The 15,209-nt window shown below is 41.5% G+C and overlaps 1 protein-coding gene across 2 annotated transcripts; it reads right to left on the minus strand.

Annotated features, from left to right (window-relative positions):
• Window positions 1-3,887: 3,887 nt before the first annotated feature.
• On the minus strand, window positions 3,888-11,013 carry RNF7 (ring finger protein 7). Of its 2 annotated transcripts, none has more exons than XM_035334872.1 (3): window positions 10,786-10,990; window positions 7,073-7,120; window positions 3,888-5,578 (listed from the first exon to the last, which is right to left on the minus strand). In XM_035334872.1, exons 1-3 carry the CDS (start codon window positions 10,961-10,963, stop codon window positions 5,460-5,462), a joined length of 345 nt encoding a protein of 114 aa, XP_035190763.1. In that variant the 5' UTR covers window positions 10,964-10,990; the 3' UTR covers window positions 3,888-5,459. The 2 variants fall into 2 exon arrangements, with proteins under 2 accessions (XP_035190763.1, XP_035190764.1); XM_035334873.1 differs by having other exon boundaries at window positions 5,522-5,578; window positions 10,793-11,013.
• Between the last annotated feature and the right edge of the window lie 4,196 nt (window positions 11,014-15,209).

The following is a 15,209-nucleotide window of genomic DNA, read 5'->3' on the forward strand; positions in this document are numbered from 1 at the left end:
CTGCCCATCTCTCCAGCCTGTCCAGGTCTCGCTGAATGGCAGCACAGCCTTCTGGCGTGTCAGCTGCTCCTCCCAGCTTTGTGTCATCGGCGTACTTGCTGAGGGCAGACACTATTCCCCCATGAAGGTCGTCGATGAAGATGTTGAACAAGACCAGACCCAGCACTGACCCCTGGGGAACACCGCTAGTCACAGGCCTCCAGCCAGACTCTGCTCCGCTGATCACCACCCTCTGAGCTCGGCCAGTCAGCCAGTTCTCAGCCTACCTCGCTGTCCACTCTTCTATCCCACACTTTCTCAGCTTTGCTAGCAGGATGTCATGGGAGACAGTATCAAAAGCCTTGCTAAAGTCAAGGTAGATGACATCCACCGCTCTCCTTCCATCTACCCAGCTGGTGATGTCATCATAAAAAAAAAAAAAAAAAAAAAATCATTCTGCTCTATTCATTAGAATTGTTCCTGATTTCTGCAGAACATAGCACTTTCTGTAAAACAAGGTAACTTCCTAAAAAAGCTAAGTGAGACAATATGATCTTTGGACATGTACTCATTACTCCAGCCACTTTTGAGAGACAACCCCAGATAATTCAGCAAATCTAGCTAAATCTGCCCCGCATGTATTAAACAGCAGAAAAAAGTAGATCGGCATTAATCTGAGTTGACAATGGCTATTGAAGTTAGTGTCACCTAATTCATAAATTAGTATGTTTGGGTGAGAAGCAAAACTGATTTACTTTGCATGTACAAAAGGTGAACGAATTAAGGACTAAGAAGGGGTACTTATTAAGAACTGTGCTAATGGAACACCAGGCAGAGGTAGGATTTGGAGCAGAAGAGAAATTTATCTTCAATAGGAATCTGTTTGGTGCAAAGCTCACAGCAAAACTGAGACCTAAGCTAATCTTCTCTAAATTGCAAAGAAAATATGCAGACTTGAAATTAATTCCCCTATATTCTAGGTGAACCTCTATTTACTAATCTACAAGATATTCGATAATCTATTTCTCACGTGTTCGCTCTCAGCTGAGCTGCTTCCCTGTACATAGGTAGTTACAGAGTAACGAAGCCAGAGACACTGAATCTGTTATCCAATGCTTAGATCATCCAGATCAGATCTGACACGTACAAATTCCTGATACTGCATATAAATATTTTTCACAAAACTAAAATACGTACGCTATAAAATAAATTATCTGTCCAAAGGATTTAGAACAATACAAAATGAAAGTATTCTTCCGAGCAGCTGAAACTCACAAGAGCATCTTCAAACTGAATTTTAGCAACTTATGTTAGTCCTGAAGAGTTTATACAAAACCTACTTAGAAATTAAAATAACATTACAATAAAACCGCATTTACGAAACAATGTATTCACATTAACAGCACAGGTCAAGGTAACTCAAATGGATCAAGAGCAGCCCTGAGGAGAAGGACCTGGGGGTGGTGGTTGACAAGAAGCTTGACACGAGCTGGCAATGTGTGCCTGCAGCCCAGCAAGCCGCCCGTACCCTGGGCTGCACCAAAAGCAGTGCGGGCAGCAGGGCAGGGGACGGGATTGTCCCTGTCTCTCATGAGACCCCCCCCTTGGAGCCCTGCTCCCAGCTCTGGGCCCCAGCACAAGGACATGGAGCTGTTGGAGCGAGTCCAGGGGAGGGCTGCAAGGATGCTCAGAGGCTGCAGCCCCTCTGCTATGGAGCCAGGCTGAGGGAGTTGGGGTCGTTCAGCCTGGAGAAGAGAAGGCTCCGGGGAGACCTTACAGCGGCCTGCCGGTGCCTAAAGGGAGCCAACAGGAAAGCTGGGGAGGGACTCTCTATTAGGGAGCGATGGGACTAGGAGTAACAGCTTTAAACTAGAAAAGGATAGATCTAGATTAGGCATTAGGAAGCAATTCTTTACTCAGAGGGTGGTGAGGCCCTGGCGCAGGCTGCCCAGAGCAGCTGTGGATGCCCCATGCCTGGCAGTGCCCAAGGCCTGGATGGGATTTGGGCAGCCTGGGCTGGTGGGACGTGTCCCTGTCCTTGGCGGGGGTTGGAATGGGTGGGCTTTGAGGTCCCTTCCAACCAAAACCATTCTGTGATTCTGTGCCATATTGAGAGGCACAAAGAAAATGAAGTTGCCACCCTCCGTGCTCTTCTCAGTAATAACAACTCAATGAGTAAGTGTTCACAATTATTTTCTTTAAGATAAGTAAGTTTGAAAAAATGTTGTGATCTGATTTTAAGTCTATGCAAAGGCAGGAAACAGGATGACTACACCTGAATTGCATGATGGTGATGATGAGCTTTCTAATACCACATTGCATCATCGATGATGTGCACTAAACTATCTTAAGGCAGTTTATATTCATCTGCATTTAATTGAAAAGCGATACTTCACAGAATTACTGAACTGTATTCTTGCAAAAAGCATCTTATTTGAACATGTAATGTTCTGAATAGCAAAATTTCACACAGATACCTGAAGGGCTATATCTAACATTACTGCACACATCTTTTTGAGTTGTCTGCTTTTCATGTCTGCCACTATCCTGTTTCCATTTTTGTACATTCTTAAACTAGCCATTTACATGGAAAATATCCATTATATAATATATATATATAATGAAATAGAATATAGAAATAGATATTAGAAATATAAATAGATATTAGAACTATATTTCTATATATAATATAGAAAGTTAATATAGAAATGAAAATTTCTCTGAATTTCCCCCGTTAGAATGACAAATCTGGTCATTTCAATAGATGATAGCTGAGTCAAGTCAAAGGGACTGAGAAAAGCAATACCTTTTCCTTATATTAAATAGTTTCATTTTCTCTATATCACTTTATTAACCAAATGCTTTGTGGGAGAGATGGAATCCCTACTCATCACCCATTATACCTCACCTGGAATATTGTCCAGGTTTTGTTCCCCAAATTCAGAGAGACGCTGAAAAATGTGCACAGTCCAGCAAGGGCCACCAAGATGATTACAGAACTTGACATATGTAGTCAGTGTGCAGAAAATCAGTTTGTTCCGTCTAGCTAAGGCTGGGGAGAGAGGATCCAGTCGCAGCCTTCCAACACTAAACAACCACCACTAACAGGTAGTTATAGAGAAGACGGAGGTACTTTCTTTAGAGGGATGCATGGTGGCAGCATGACAGGCAACGAGCACCAGCTGCTTCAGGGACATATTGATCTGGATATAAGGAAGATTTGCTGTGAGAACAGCTAAACACTGGAATAGTTTGCCAAGAAACTGGGGAAAAACAACAAGATGTATCTTGACACGACCGTGGACAGCCCAGGCTAAGGCCCAGCCTTCAGCAGCAGATCAAACCACCTGGTCTCCAGGGGCCCGTTCCAACCTACACTTTGTAGGGATTCAAATCTGTTTCAAAGATTTCTCTGGTTGTGCTTTATTTTTTTTTGACTCTGAAAATTTATCTGAATTTACCCAGCTGGAAGAAAAAAATGCACACATATCAGCTGCTTCAATTTCAGCATTAACTTTCCTACTATCTCAATTGTGTTAACACCTGTTTGAACCCACGTGCAGGAAGATTCTTCTTCAGCTTTGATTCTCAGCTCTTATTGACATCTATGTGACATGTGAACTGACAGCAGGGTGTAAACTACATTGGTACTTTCCATATTGTCCCACAAACCCAAGCAAAATGAAGGAAAGTCATCTGGTGGGAACAGATAGAATTAAGAGGTTTTAGAGAATGGAACCTGGGACCAAATTCTGGCAGAGAAAATAGGTGGTAAAGAAGTTTAACTTCTTAGTTTAACTTCTACAGATAAAAAATCATCTCTATATCCATCAAGATTGTCTTTTCCCATCATTTTAGGAAGAATCCTTCTTAGAAACAGAAAAGATAAGACAAAATACTCCACAACGTAATTGCAATAGGCACTTCATTACTACTGTTATTTAAATTTTAAGACAGACATTGTCTGGGATAGTAACAACTAGTGTGATACATTTCAACAGAGACACAGGGCTTTTGTGATCTCAGCATGTAACGAGACAAAAGCTGTATTTAAAGCATTCAAAACATTTTAAAAAACAAGATTACTAGTATTAAACACAACCACAATAAACTCTGCACATAGGCTTGATGACAAAATCAAACGCTGCCATTGGAACTACTTTATACAATGAAGATAAACCTCTTTAAATATACTTAAAATAAACAGAACTGAATAGACATGCATATGCTGAGAAACATATTAATCTTAAACGTTTAAGTCAATCACTTTGAAGTAAACAATGATTTGCATATAATATTGCTTCGGTTCCATCCAGGTTTATTTATTAAGTCTGAATTTGTTACAGACTTAAAACAATAACTCAACTTATTACATAAATTATATATAAAAAGAACCATACATTCAGATTAATAGTAATTATTCAGATATTTAGGGTAAAGACAAACAAAGTCAGAGGCAGACAAGTATGTGCAAGAAAAATTACTGGACTGATCATATAAAAAAGATGATATACTGAGGACTTCCACAAAAATGAAACAATGCTTTCTCCTACTCCCCAAAACATTTTATCCGATAAAACTATGATAAAGAAATTTCTATAAATGAATTTTGAAGAAACAACAAGTTAGTATTTTTCCCTAGATTTAATTAGTGCGTGCCTTGGGACATTTAAATGACCAGTTTCATTTGCATTCTATACTAGTCAGCTAACCAGTGAAATTGTTTACACAACTAGTTAGCTGATTTCAAACGTGTTTTTGTACCAAAAGCCTCTGGATTAAAATACATGTGTCCATGATCTTTAAGAGAAATATAAATAAAAAAAATATTAACATGGTTAAATTTTTAATACTATGGTTGCAGAAATCATGTACAGATTATACAACAGACTTAAGAGATGCAACAAAATTTTCTTAAGCCATACAGAAAACCTTAATGAGAAATGTTTATTATAGTGTGCTTCACACAGTATTCATTTTAGATTATAAAACTAAATACTTCCTAAAAAGTCAACTGACCGTGTTTTTGTATACAGTACTATTTAGAAAACAATTTCTTTATCTGTAAAGAAAATAACTCTTTATCAGACAGCAAACTACACAGCGTATCAGACTTACAAGCAAAGTCTCCTTTTCAAATTAAGTTGTTGTTCCACACAGAGACATTAAACAAACTGTATTTGAGGCATAATCTGCACCACCACATTTCAATGATCCGATACGGTTAACACTCAAATCGTAACAGACACATTTATTAATGTAGTGCCTCTCCTTCTTCAGTTGTGGAAATACCTGCAATAAGACTGACCACTGCCTCCCAGCACAGCAAAGAGCACACAACAAAACCACACCGTTCCTTGTACCAGATAAACTAAATAAATCATGCCATAATTGACAGGTTCCACTCTTCTGTATGAGTATATGGCATAAGACATACACTACTTCAGTAAGTTCAACAGAAAAAAAAACTTCCAGTGTTTTTATTTGCCTATTCTCTGGACTACCCAGTCCTGCTGGCAGAGGGGGCAGCGATTATTCTGTTTCACCCACAAGGACATGCAGCAATTGTGGAAGGAATGATTGCATTCTCCCCAAACCACTGAAAGAGAAGAAAGAATACGTTCCAGTCATGCTCAGATGTCTCATCAACACTTACAGCAAGGTCCAAACTATCATTCTCAGATGTTTAAAGCCACTACAAACTTACAAAACATTTGAAAAGACAAAATGCATCATCGCTGATTTATCCAGCGAGATTGAATGAATACAGTCATTCTGATGATACTCCTCATCTCTACATCCCGGATCTTTTTACTTTTTTCCAAATGAAAATAAATATATATATTCTCACCTTCTTCTATTAAGTGTTTGACACACATACATGAATGCAGAAATGTATGTCAATACTGACCAGGAGTATATGGGTAAATTCTTCACTTTAACTTTCCCAAAACAGTACCAAAATATAGGCAATGCATACTGACTCACTGTCATACAAGGGCATATTACCGAATTCTCATCTGAAATGCAGTGTTTACACTTAACTGCGTGACATCAAGGAAGCACATTTGACACAGTACCTAACGTCCAAATGGCTATATTGGCATTTTCCAGCAAAATAAACCAGAATATGCACAGGCTACAATTTCTTCAACACAACAAAATTGTAACGTATTGCCCATCTACTCATGAGTATTAGTCATTTGTTTTTTTTTTCCTTATTGAAAAAATAAGCGTACCAATCAAAGGAGTGTTGTAAGATGATGCTTTTTTTTTCCTGACTATTTTAAACAGGACACTTATCAAGCAACTAAGGTATCTGAAACAGGCAATTCCTGTTCTGGTTAGAATAATAATCAGAAATAACAGTGGATTAAGTTTGAGACAATACACTTCAAAGCAGAAAGAACAAGGGTGTGGAAAGATTTACCACTGGCTTAACAGTTGACTTAAAGTTTTAAAGCAAACACTGTAAGACAATTTTCACTGTATCTGATTTAAATATATCAGAATTAAGTTACCATTTGTTTTTGCATGTGTTGACAAGCAATTTAAAGAACGCTTATGATTATACGGCGTTGTAGCAAACTCCAGTGATCACACTTTTCCAAATGAAAACTGAACAGGCAAGCAATTCTCTCCAGTATGCCTGAATCAAGGCTGGGAAAAATACCGCTTTCTAACCCAGTCAGAAATTTATTTCAGAATTTTATGGCATTGCTATTATACCATCTGGCACACATCCTAGTAGAAAGAAAAGGAGCCATTTCCTAGCCTACTGCAAAGGTGTACATTATCATCTGAATTATGTTCAGGATGAGAACAACTTAAACATCACAGCTGCATGTATGTAGACAGAAGCACTGCAAATTTGAAAGTGTTAAGTGCTACAGCATGTCTGAAGTTAATACTAGTTTTATTAGTCCTCAAAAATAAACCGAGAAGTATTACTAACGTAAAAAGATGACACACTGTAACAAAACACTGGTTTACTTTTGAGCATTAATAAAACCAGTATTCCCTTCAAACTTTAAAATGCACCCTATTGAGAGAAACTGCAATTGAAAAACAAGCGAATGAAATCACTACATACCAACACAATCTTCTTGTTTGTTTTCAGCTTGACATCTAAGACAGGCATCTAAAAGTAAACAAGAAAAAGATTCAATCTGATGCTCGGGATTCCATCTAAAGAATACATTTGACAGAAGAAAACTTAAACTTTAAAACCAGTTTACAAAGGTAAAAATCTCAAGCTTTGATGTTTGCTTCAGGCCTGTAACATCGACCTCCCCTCCCCCCCCCCCAGTTTCAATCAGGGCACGTGACGATGAAACATCTATCTGAAAGAGATTCAGAAGGACTATAAACTGTTCAAGTGTTGTCTATTTTCCATTGCTTTGTATTTTCATAACTTCTGCTGAAAAAAGCCTCCATTTTGTAGATATAACCACCAGCAGATTTGTGCCAAGGCACTCAGGCGTATTAAGAGCTGAGCAAGCATGCAGCCAAACCCTAAATTAAAGGACTTTGTTTTTCAGATGTCAGCATCTCCTTTTAAGGAAATCATTCACAATTTTGACTTTTTTTTTAGCCCCTACACCTCTCACCACAACCCCCACCTCCGGCTGCCATCTTTTTGTACAGTAGCTTTCCCTAATAGGTACCTGCATATCATTTTCAGAAGTCACACATACACATGCAAACATATTTATAAACACTGGTCAATTTGATAATATAACTCAAGAGATAAACATGGAAAAATATCTAATTTAAAATGTTTATCTACTTTGTAGGCTCCCATGGCTGCAGGAATAGATGACAGACTCAGGAGATACAGAGGTGACAACTTGCAGGCTTAGTGCCATGCCACACATACAGCAGCAGAATGCCTTTGTGTTAGGCAGTCTACGCCAGTGTAAAGGAGAAACATCTACGTGCACATACCATGCACAATAAAGTGTTCAACTGTTATGGCAGCACACATGGTGGAAACATCTCCAAAGAAAAACTAGTACCTTAGGCAAAAGCGTCCCACAGGCTGGACTTGGCCTGCAGGTCACCAGGTGGATCGTATTTTCCTATTAGACAAAAACACAACGAGCTACGGGAATTTTGAGTATTTCTGCCAGATATTGACATAAGTTCTATTTCAGATTCACCTGCCCTCGTTTTCTTAGGTGAGAGAGAACAAAGAGCAGAGATGCTCTGAAGTAGTTGCCCTTTCCCCCCTGAGATGAAAACAAGGCAGCAAGTCAAGCTTTCTAATTTCTGTTCCTGTAACTTGTATTTCCGTAGCACTAGGGGCCAAGTTGCAGGGAAGACTCAGACAAACTGCTTCATGGTGCATGGGAACAAACTGATCTGGAGTCACCTCCATGTGCTGGGCAGTAAGCTGTGGTGGAGTTGCAGCTACTACAAAAGTAGTTTTCCTATCCCAACCCCAGATTTGCAGTTTCAGAGGCCAGAAATCACAGCAACCATGCTGATGTCAGCTGTCCCCACTCCTGCATCACAACTTTCAGGGTGTCAGTCTGTGAAAGTGAAGCAATTCTAGAGTCACTACAGCTGCAATCTTGGCCTTCCCAGATAAAACCTGAAGTTTTGTTTCTTTCCTTGTGTTTCTGTGACTACTGAAGCCCACACTGGTTCAAGGAGTTAAATCAGCAGAAAATTAGGCCAGCTAACAGTCCCCTGCCTTCCAAAATCAAACAAACTGACTTCAAACATGCAGAGCCTGCTTAAGTCTGGCACTGCCTCCAAGCTGAGGTTACTGCAAATGCAGTGGCTCTACAGGAGCCAGACCAGGTCTGGCAGGGTCAACACAAAATTGCTAAACTGAAGTCAGTAACGATCAAGTCTCACATTGTGACAATCTGGTTTCTTCTAAGAAAAAAAAAAAAAAAAAAGGAAAATGGTTACCAGATTTTTTCCCTGAGTTTTAGATAAAAAGTACTGCCTTGGTGTAATTGTGAAAAAATACAAAAGTTCAATTTTTAGCTTTTATCAAATATCTGGGTAAAGGCTTTTTTGATTTTTTTTTCCACATAACAGGCTAGAACAGAGAAGTAAGTCCTTTAAATTAGGTTTTGCTTGTAACAGACTAAGCCACTTTCGCTTTCAGTGTGGTCTCTGTTCACCATATAAACAAAGACATAAAGCATCTGAAGCATTTGAAAATTATGTTTACACAAAAGGTCACAGAATGGTTTTGGTTGGAAGGGACCTCAAAGCCCACCCATTCCAACCCCCGCCAAGGACAGGGACACCTCCCACCAGCCCGGGCTGCCCAAATCCCATCCAGGCCTTGGGCACTGCCAGGCATGGGGCGTCCACAGCTGCTCTGGGCAGCCTGCGCCAGGGCCTCACCACCCTCTGAGTAAAGAATTGCTTCCTAATGCCTAATCTAGATCTATCCTTTTCTAGTTTAAAGCTGTTACTCCTAGTCCCATCGCTCCCTAATAGAGAGTCCCTCCCCAGCTTTCCTGTTGGCTCCCTTTAGGCACCGGCAGGCCGCTGTAAGGTCTCCCCGGAGCCTTCTCTTCTCCAGGCTGAACGACCCCAACTCCCTCAGCCTGGCTCCATAGCAGAGGGGCTGCAGCCTCTGAGCATCCTTGCAGCCCTCCCCTGGACTCGCTCCAACAGCTCCATGTCCTTGTGCTGGGGCCCAGAGCTGGGAGCAGGGCTCCAAGGGGGGGGTCTCATGAGAGACAGGGACAATCCCGTCCCCTGCCCTGCTGCCCGCACTGCTTTTGGTGCAGCCCAGGGTACGGGCGGCTTGCTGGGCTGCAGGCACACATTGCCAGCTCGTGTCAAGCTTCTTGTCAACCACCACCCTCAGGTCCTTCTCCTCAGGGCTACTCTTGATCCATTCTCTGCCCAGCCTGTATTTGTCCTTGGGATTGCCCAAGGTGCACGACATTCCTGAACTTCATGTGGTCAATGCCCCACCACTTCATCCTGGGCTGCATCTTTTTTCCTCCAGTACACCTTTGTGCCTTTTCTGTTCCTCAGAATGTTCAGCAGTGAAAACATCTATGAGAAATGACTGCATTGTGTGTTTTGCCTCCTTTCTGTGAAACCAAAACCAGTCTAGATTTGCAATGTTATATTCCTTGTACCTAGAAAAGCAACATGCCATGTAGACGGCCATCGGTCGTTTGTCCTGCCAGACTCCAACATTACCAACTGAAAGGCTCAAAGGCAGTTATGCCTCAGGTGACAGCACGATAGCAAAAATTAGATATAGATATACCGCAGAAGAAAAATTTAAGGGATTTGAAAAGATTCATGGTGTTATATTTGCAAAACACGTCAGAAGTGACTAACATTGGTCAACAGTGAGGCTGCTTTTAAATCGATCTTAACACAGGGAAACTACCCCCCTACTTTTCCAGCAGACTTTTCAGTACATTGATGAACGTTTAGCTGCAGTAGCAATCAGGGTGCTCGGTTAAGGGCGTTATAGATTGGGTTAAGACCTGGAGAAGCCTATTTCTACACACGCCCGCAGCACCGCTTCCTCACAGACGGCCCAGGCAGCAGGGCCGCAGCTCTCGCGTTCAGCCCGGCGGTAACTCCGCTTGCCGGGGGCCGAGCAACAACAGCTCCCGCAGGGCAGCGCCGGCGAGAGGCCAGGGGCGGCCGCCTGCCCGGAGCCCAGCCCACCGCTCCCCGACGCCAGGGCCTGAGGGAACGGCGAGGGCCCGCGCTCCGAGCCCCGGCCCCGCCGGGAAGTCGGCCCGGCCCCCGGTGTCCGTCCCCCCGGGCGGCGACGGCCATGGCGGGCCGGGGCCTGCCGCTTACCCATGACCTGCACCCGGCAAATGGCGCAGGTGTCGCACTCCACGTCCCAGCTCCACATGGCCACGGCGTTCCACTTCTTCAGCGAGAACATCTTGTCGGGGCCGCCCGCCTTGGAGCCCGAGGAGCCCGGGTGCGAGTGGGGGGCGCCCGGCTCGTCCCCGTCCTCCACGTCGGCCATGGCGGAGGGGCGGGGACGCAGCGGCGTCGGGTGAGCGGCGGAGCGGGGCTGCGGCGCCACCTCCCGGCCCCGGCCCCGTTGCTCCGAGAAGGCCGCAGGAGGCCGCAGGAGGCAGAGAGGAGCCATCGGTGCAAGGGGAACCTGTCCCGCAGCCGTGGGTGCGGGAGGTGGAAGGCACCCAGGCTGCCGCCACAGCGCTTATAGCCATAGGGTGACTGGGGAGGAGGGAGCTGACTGGAACAGGGAGCCCACAACACCTAAAGCGTGCCTGAAACTGCCAAATAACCTGCAGAGATTAAAGTAATTTTTATATTATCTCTGGAATCTCACTCTTATTGTGCAACACTAACACTTCATGGAAGGGAGATGATGCGGGCTACTTCCTAACCTCAGAGCAGGACACACTGAACTTCACAGCTTGAATGTGTGAGGGGACATAAAACCAGAAGAAAATGAGGTGTGAGAAACTAAAAAGCCAAAAGGAAACTTTAAAATGGCCGTTTACATTTAAAAAGGGCATACTCCATACATACTGATACATCTGTATATAAAATATTTACATACACAATTCATAAGCATCTTAAAAATTGGACTTTCAAAGTGTAGATAAGAACAAAGCTAAACAACAGACTATTTTATAAGATATTAGAAACATAGATTCCTCTTCTAACTTTAACATTTGGTTAAAGGTTATGTCCATGCTGGTTTTGGTGGTTGCGCTGAACTTTCAGCACTGGTTTGCAGAAACAAATTGCTCCAGACAACTGCACTTATGGTGCTGGTTATGGCGAGATCTTAAACGTAACCACTACTGGAAAAGCACCAACATTAGTAGTTATCGCCACTACTCTGTACCAGCAGTGGTCGAGTTCTGGATCTGCATTAGATTGTGCTGCTAAACTTTAAGAACTAGGCTAATTGCTGCTTACTAACTTGAGAAATTGTTTCTCTCCACCACTTAAAAAAAACATACATGCCCAGCAGAAATGTTGCTGAGTTGGAGGTTTCAGAACACTATTTGGTTTTGCTAATTTTCCTTCAGTAACAATGGCTGCTGATGGTCACAGCTAGGGTATATGACTATACAGTCACATAAATAAGGATGTATAAGAATATGGTATACAGTATGGAGTCAAAAATGGTTTTAAATGAAGGGAAAGGCAAAGATCACATTTCTTAATATACTTTTACCACTCAAGCTATCATTCCATCACGAAATGGATTTTTCCAATTATCAGTTACCTTTGTTATTCAACTCTTACATGGTAAGAGAAATACTTTAATATGTACAAAATTAACCTAAATTTTAAAATTGAGAAAAGGCAATTTAAGATAACCTGGATGTCATGATCCATAATCAAACCCAGATTTTCTTTATTTTTAGGAACTACAGAGCCTTTATTTATAGAACTCTTAATTAAAATCCGAATGGTTCCTACCTTCAGTTATGCTGAATATAATCAATGATAAAACTCACACTGGTTTGATGGTTTAAATACAAAACTTATTTTCTGCTTTCCTAGTATAGCAGACAACAACAGAGTTCAAGTCGCTGAGAAGGAAAGCAGCTACTAGTTGTTTTGTGGACCACGCATCACTCTTGGAACGTAATTACTGCTAGTGTAGAAAAGGTGTATGTGGTACACCCATCCAGCTTTGTGCATGCTGCAGCATAATAAAAAGTGAATAGAAATAAAAACTTTTAATATGCACTCTAAAATACATCTGTTCCCTAACAACAGGAAACATTACAAATGTAGCCCATGGGAGAGTGGCACAAAATACGTCTCTTTCAGTGAATTTTCCATGTACTTTTCCACCATTTTTATATGCAAATAAAAACCAATTACTTCAGATGAGGTAGAGGAAGACTGTATTTGCTTATGTCTAATATATCTATTTATCTAAATATAGGAAATTGAACTAAGTTCAAATCAAGCGATTGTTCAGTTATAATTAGAGCTGCTAAGCCAACTGCATGTTATAGAATAGGGAAACAACTTGCTTAGCAACTATGAGAGGTTGCACATAATAGTAGGTATAAAAATTTGCAATATTGTTTTATATTACGCAGTTTATAACTAATTATGTTTCTGCAATAATTTTACAGTAAGGATACATCGAGGATTTATTCGATTTTGATTGTCTCCATATCAAAGAATACTCATTAAAAGCTCCAAGTATTTAACACCTGCTTTCAAAACAGAAGACTTCCACAATTGCCATAATAGTTTTCCTGTCATACTCCTAAACCCACTTCAAGTGAATATACACATTTATCTTCACCTTGCAAGAACATTTTCAATGCATCTTTCTAAAAGCACTAATTATTGCAGATTGTTTTGGAACAACGTTCGATGCCTTCTATGGCTTTTGAGAGTGGAAGAGTCTAGAAATATGAACTGACTTTTGTTCCTTTTTCTTTCCTTCAACAACATTTGAGATTTTTGTCCCCTCCCCCTGTAGCTTGCTTACTCTGAAACATGGAATCCAAGGTTATTTTTACTAATAACAAACCTGTTATGGAAATGTCAGTTTTATGATAATGCAAAGAACAGTTATGTAAGTGTGTGTGTATCTTGGCCAACTAATTCACATGCTGAACTGTATTTTTACACTTACTGTTTGCTCTGTCAATAGACTAACATATATCAGAACAGTTTAGAACTGTGTCAAATCAATTTATCTGCCAAAGAAAAGAATTTAAGCATAGTTCTGTGCCAAAAGTGTTTCTTAAACTCTGAATTGGCTGTGCTTCTCTGTGGCATTTGTATCAGTAGGAATATGCTAAACAGTGCCATTAATGGCCAGTACTAATTACACTGCTTTGATTATAGCCGAGACCTCAGTAAGAGCAGATGGTGGAGCTGCAATCGAGGAAGACAACACAAATAATAGCATGTATCAGCACATCTGCTATCACCTGCTACAAAACCACCTGTAGGTATTCTTAAGGTTTTATTGAAGCTGCCTGAAGCAGTTGCCATAATGGAAAATAGACTTCACTACTAGTATGTACAGGTCTTGTGACAGAAATGAATGAAGTAGGCATCCAGATAAAAAAAATAAAAATAAAAAAAAATGGGGAAATGCTGCATTCACGGAATAGATTGCATATCACCTTTACAGTGCGGGAATCTCACTAGACAGGAGACTAAAGAAATAACTATTGCTACCTACAGAATGTATTTTTCTTTACTCCATTTGCCATTCTTGCTATATGGCAACATAACCATGAGATTTCACATGATTTTTACAGAAGTCCAGGTAGGATTTTAGGGACAGAGAACTATTAGGAGTTCCAGATTCTTAAATGCACTGTGTTGCTCATATTCATGAATCAGACCAGTATACCTTATATTGTAGGAGAGAAATCCTTAAAGAAGTTTAATAAAAGAAGTAAATGATTTCTGGGTGGGAACCTCTCTGCTTTCATGGGAAAACCTAGTCTTACAGGAGAAAACAGCTCCTAGCTTTGCTGAACTGCTTCTTAATTAGAATCATAGAATATTCCGAGTTGGAAGTCACCCATAAGGATCATCAAGTCCAACTCCTTACACTGCACAGGTCTACGCAAAAGTTTAGACCATGTGACAGTGCACAGTCACGTTTCTTAAATTCAGACAGGCTTGGTGCAGTGACTGCTTCACTGGGGAGCCTGTTCCAATGTGTGCAACCACCCTCTCAGTGAAAAATCTCCTCCTGATATCTAGTCTGAACTTCCCCTGCCTCAGCTTCACCCCATTCCCGCGAGTCCTATCACTGGTGTTTATGGAGGTCACCCGCCTCTCCAGTCCCCCTTGCGAAGAAGTTGTAGACTGCAATGAGGTCCCCCCCTCAGCATCCTCTTCTCTAGGCTGAACAGGCCCAGTGACCTCAGCTGCTCTTCATACGTCCTCCGCTCCAGGCCCTTCACCATCTTCATTGTCCTCCTCTGGAGGCTCTCCAACAGTTGAATGTCCTTTTTGTACTGTGGTGCCCAGAACTGCACACAGTGCTCGAGGTGAGGCCGCACCAGCGCAGGGTTTATGTCTAAACCCTTGATTTGTCTCAATTTTTCATACAACACCCAAGCTCATCCATGACTTCTGAAGAAGTCTCAAAACCAATAGCACGAAGGCCCCAGAAGACTAGCAAATTCTACAACAGAATTTGATTTGTTGTTTTACTCTCTAGTAAAGCTCAGTCATTACTTATTCCCTCCAGACAGTTCAAATTTTCAGGCTCAAAGCTTTCCTTATATCCT

The sequence above is a fragment of the Oxyura jamaicensis genome, chromosome 9 (assembly GCF_011077185.1).
Source record: "Oxyura jamaicensis isolate SHBP4307 breed ruddy duck chromosome 9, BPBGC_Ojam_1.0, whole genome shotgun sequence".
Lineage (NCBI taxonomy): Eukaryota > Metazoa > Chordata > Aves > Anseriformes > Anatidae > Oxyura > Oxyura jamaicensis.

Bases quoted from the DNA above. Each gene is read 5' to 3' on its own strand.
- RNF7 (XM_035334872.1), bottom strand. From the start codon at position 10,963: ATGGCCGACGTGGAGGACGGGGACGAGCCGGGCGCCCCCCACTCGCAC. The intron at 7,121-10,785 runs GTAAGCGGCAGG...GTTTACTTTTAG, and splicing joins TTGCCGGGTGCAGGTCATGG to ATGCCTGTCTTAGATGTCAA. The intron at 5,579-7,072 runs GTATGTAGTGAT...CTTCTCTTTCAG, and splicing joins CAAACAAGAAGATTGTGTTG to TGGTTTGGGGAGAATGCAAT.